The sequence below is a fragment of the Vitis riparia genome, chromosome 19 (genome assembly GCF_004353265.1).
Source record: "Vitis riparia cultivar Riparia Gloire de Montpellier isolate 1030 chromosome 19, EGFV_Vit.rip_1.0, whole genome shotgun sequence".
NCBI lineage: Eukaryota > Viridiplantae > Streptophyta > Magnoliopsida > Vitales > Vitaceae > Vitis > Vitis riparia.
Window position 1 is genome coordinate 2,794,857 of NC_048449.1, and position 3,588 is coordinate 2,798,444.

General features: G+C 40.2%; 1 protein-coding gene across 1 annotated transcript; it reads right to left on the reverse strand.

Moving 5' to 3' along the window:
• Positions 1-1,486: 1,486 nt before the first annotated feature.
• On the reverse strand, positions 1,487-3,588 carry LOC117908598 (putative pentatricopeptide repeat-containing protein At3g15200). The gene has a single exon (XM_034822250.1). The coding sequence runs from the start codon at positions 3,462-3,464 to the stop codon at positions 1,818-1,820; it is 1,647 nt and encodes a 548-aa protein (XP_034678141.1). The 5' UTR covers positions 3,465-3,588; the 3' UTR covers positions 1,487-1,817.

Genomic DNA, 3,588 nt, shown 5'->3' on the forward strand with positions numbered 1-3,588 from the left:
TTTTGTGCACCCAATCTCGAGTTTTGATATCATGAACCCAAATGCTGTTTCAGTTTGTGAGATTGAAACAAAAAGAGCAAGAGAATGGAGTACACAAAGGGAGAATTTGGAAGCTGATACCCACGACTCCCAACTTCTGTTGCAAGATCCCAAACTACATGTAAGTCTACTGTGATTTCCCAGCTCCCAAATGGAGCTCTGGAACCTTTTGTTGGGATTCATTAGGTTCTTCCTAGAAATGTCAGCGCATGGTCTCAAGGTGGGAAAAAGAGACTCAGAAGCATTTGGAGAATGGCCCCCATTTGCCTATTTTAGTGCATCTAGAGAAAACATAATGCCAGAACTTTGAGAGGAGGAGCTCGAAATAATTTCCTCCTGTTTGGTTTATCGGAGAAAATATGAAAGATAATTAAATATAAATTAAAATTTGATGTATTTTTAAATTATTCAATTAGTATGTAGGATAAGTTTGAAGAATCATGTAAAAATAAGTTACTAAGTTTAAGTCTAGTTTTTTTCTCCAATTTTAAACATAGCTTATGAGATTGGACCGACTCCATCCCTAAGGGGGGCTTGTTCTCCCTATGTGGGATTTTATTGATAAGGTGGGTTTGGTGTATGGACTTGTTCTTACATTTCTTAGGGCCTTTCATGTTTGAGTGCCCCTGTTTTCCTCCTCTATACTCAGGTTGCCCCCTTGCTCTGTTTTGTGCCTTCTATAGATCTCTTATTTTTTTACCTATCAAAGAAAAAGGTTCACTTTAGATTTTCATATCAATAGTTTTTAGTCAGAAAAATTTTATACGGTTCTTATCAAACTTCTAATCTAAACTATTCAAAGTATACATGATTATATGAAGGTATAAATAAATGAGATTAAAGTTCGAGTATATTAGATTAGGTTAGAAAGAAAACAAAAAAACCAAAACACGAAGCAATGAAATCATATAAGAGGATCAAAGTGATAGGGTGCAGATGCAATGCAATGGGATCTTGTTTGCACACATGATATAATTTGAAGGACGATGTTTAGGATCCATTTTAGTAGGGTCTGGGGTTCAAGGAAGAAATGTTCACAGAACATTGAATGAAAATGACTGTTGATCAAAGCACATTTAACAGATACAACTTGGCAAGTCAATTCCCAAATGAACTCTGAAGGCTATCTTCATGCAGCATCAGTTATATTTTTTTTCTTTTTTCGATAAGTAAACACACATCTATTAGCAAAGGCAAACGCCGCAAAGTACACAGGGAGTATACGAGGCGACGAGGGCCTCACATCAAAGGACCAAAAAATAACAAAAAACCCACCAGCCTCAACTGGAGGCTAGCCACTCCAGGAAACCTATAAGGGAGCGAGACTCCGCACCATTATACAACTTTGTCCACTCCCACATATTACAAACAAAAGAATATTTAATTTTCTGTATAGCTAACTCCCCCCCTAAATGTTAATCTATTCCTTTCTTTCCACACCGTCCAAAAAATAAATAACTGCTATAAGAAGATTTACTTTATCAGAGAGCATCAAGTGTATTTTTGAGAAATTTAAAACAACAAAAACCAAAAACAAAAAGATTGTTGGGTAAGAGAATTCCTTATATCACCTCAACCCAACTCAATAAACACCCTTTTGGCCATTCTGCCCCAAAAGTCCCAGCACACTTGAATTCAACACCTCTCATACGCATGGAGTCTCCAGTTCAAAAGAAGCTCAACAGTTTTGCATCTTTCAAAACAGGTGAAGCCAAGCTTTTTCTTTTCTATTCATTTTCTTCTTCAGTTCTCATTAAGTCCCAACTTCCAAGTGGAACTTACAACGCCCTCTTCTTCTTCCCCCTTCTAGTTGAAGGCCTTATGGAATCAGCCTTGTTTCTCGCCCCCTTCCCCTCTGGTTCAGCTTCTCTTTCCTTTAACTTGATGTTCATGGCATTCACCAACAACGTTGTCCTTGGCTCCGGCACCATTCCCATCAATGTCATCTGCTTGAAATAACTCAAGGCATCGTCCATCCTTCCCTTGTCATAAAGCCCATGAATCATAATAGTATATGTTCGCTGATCAGGTCCCATCCCATTTCTCTCCATCTCATCCAAAGTAGACCTCAATTTTAATTCATAACCCCAGTCCATATACAACTTTAAAATTAAATTGTAGCAATCACTGTTCATCCTGCATCCATTTCTCTCCATCCTCTCCAAAATCCCAGGAACTTCCTCTGGTTTCTTTGTGGACTTCAACAAGTAACCATAAGTTCTAGCATTTGGCAAACAACCCTTCTGTTCCATGTCATCCAACAGCTCATAAACCTTTTCAAACCGCTGAATCTTGCACAAATGCTTGATGAGCGAGTTGTAAGTCGCGACATCAGGCTGGCAATCTCGCTCATTCATCTCCCTCAAAACTTCCAGAGCTTCGGGAATCCGCTTCTTGAAACACAATGCATCAATGATGCAATTGCAGATTGCCACATCTGGATTGCACCCCTTCTCCCACATTGCTTGAAACAGCTTCACAGCAGTACTCAATTTCCCTGCCTTTGTCAATGAATTTATGAAAATCCCGTATGTGAACTTATCAGGTTTGCACTTAGATGTGATTATATCATTCCAAAACCTCTTGGCTTCACGCAAACTCCCAAGCACACACCATCCATTGAGGATGATATTCATAGACTTTATATCAGGTGGGAATTCATTCTTCTTGGAATGGAACAAAAACTCAGCCATTTCAACATGTTTATACCTGCACAATGACATCAAAAGTGTCTGAAATGCAATCAAATCAAGCTCGAATCCAAGCCCTTTCCTCTTATAGAAAATCTCCACTGCCTCTTCTGTCTTATGTGCAGCTGCATATCTATTAAGCAAAACCCCAAAAGTCCTCTCATTGACAAGGCCTTTTCTGTTAGACATTTCGTCGAACAGTTGGGTCATTTCATGGAACCGCCTCATTCGACCTAGAATGTCAAGAATTTCATTGTGGACGCCACACCCAGGTGAATATCCACTTTCTATACCACATCTGGACGCCCAATTGAAGAACATATATGCGGGTCTCCAGTCGGAACGGTGCCGTTTAAGCACATCGAGGACCAAATCATCGGTCAGTGAGAGTCTGCATTGGTGGAGAGCTCGCTCGATCTCAGAAACTGAGCTGTCTCTGTACGTTTTGAGGAGATTTTGGACTTCGAGAGCTGTTTCGTCATCTGGTTCTCGTCGGAACACCTCGCGTTCGCCGGGATCAGCAACCGAGCCAACAAACTCGTCTCTTTCAAACCCTTCTCTGAAATTAAATTCAGAGTTCGGGTTCCGTGTGCTGTGAAAATGCTGATTGGGAATAAGGTGAGGAAGGATCGGGAGCTTTCTTCTGGGTTGGGTTAGGAATTCGAATTCGAATTTGAATTTCAGTTGGGTATTTACGCGGGAATAGAGTTTCAACATTTGGAATCTGGAATGCATGTTGCAAATTGTCAGTTGGGTCTGTTTGGATGCCGGGAAATTATTTTCTAGCAAAAAAGAAGAAGAGAAGAGTAGCTGCCATGGCCTGCACCGTGGCGAATGAACTGAAACACCATCAATTGAG

Bases quoted from the DNA above. Each gene is read 5' to 3' on its own strand.
- LOC117908598 (XM_034822250.1), bottom strand. From the start codon at position 3,464: ATGCATTCCAGATTCCAAATGTTGAAACTCTATTCCCGCGTAAATACC.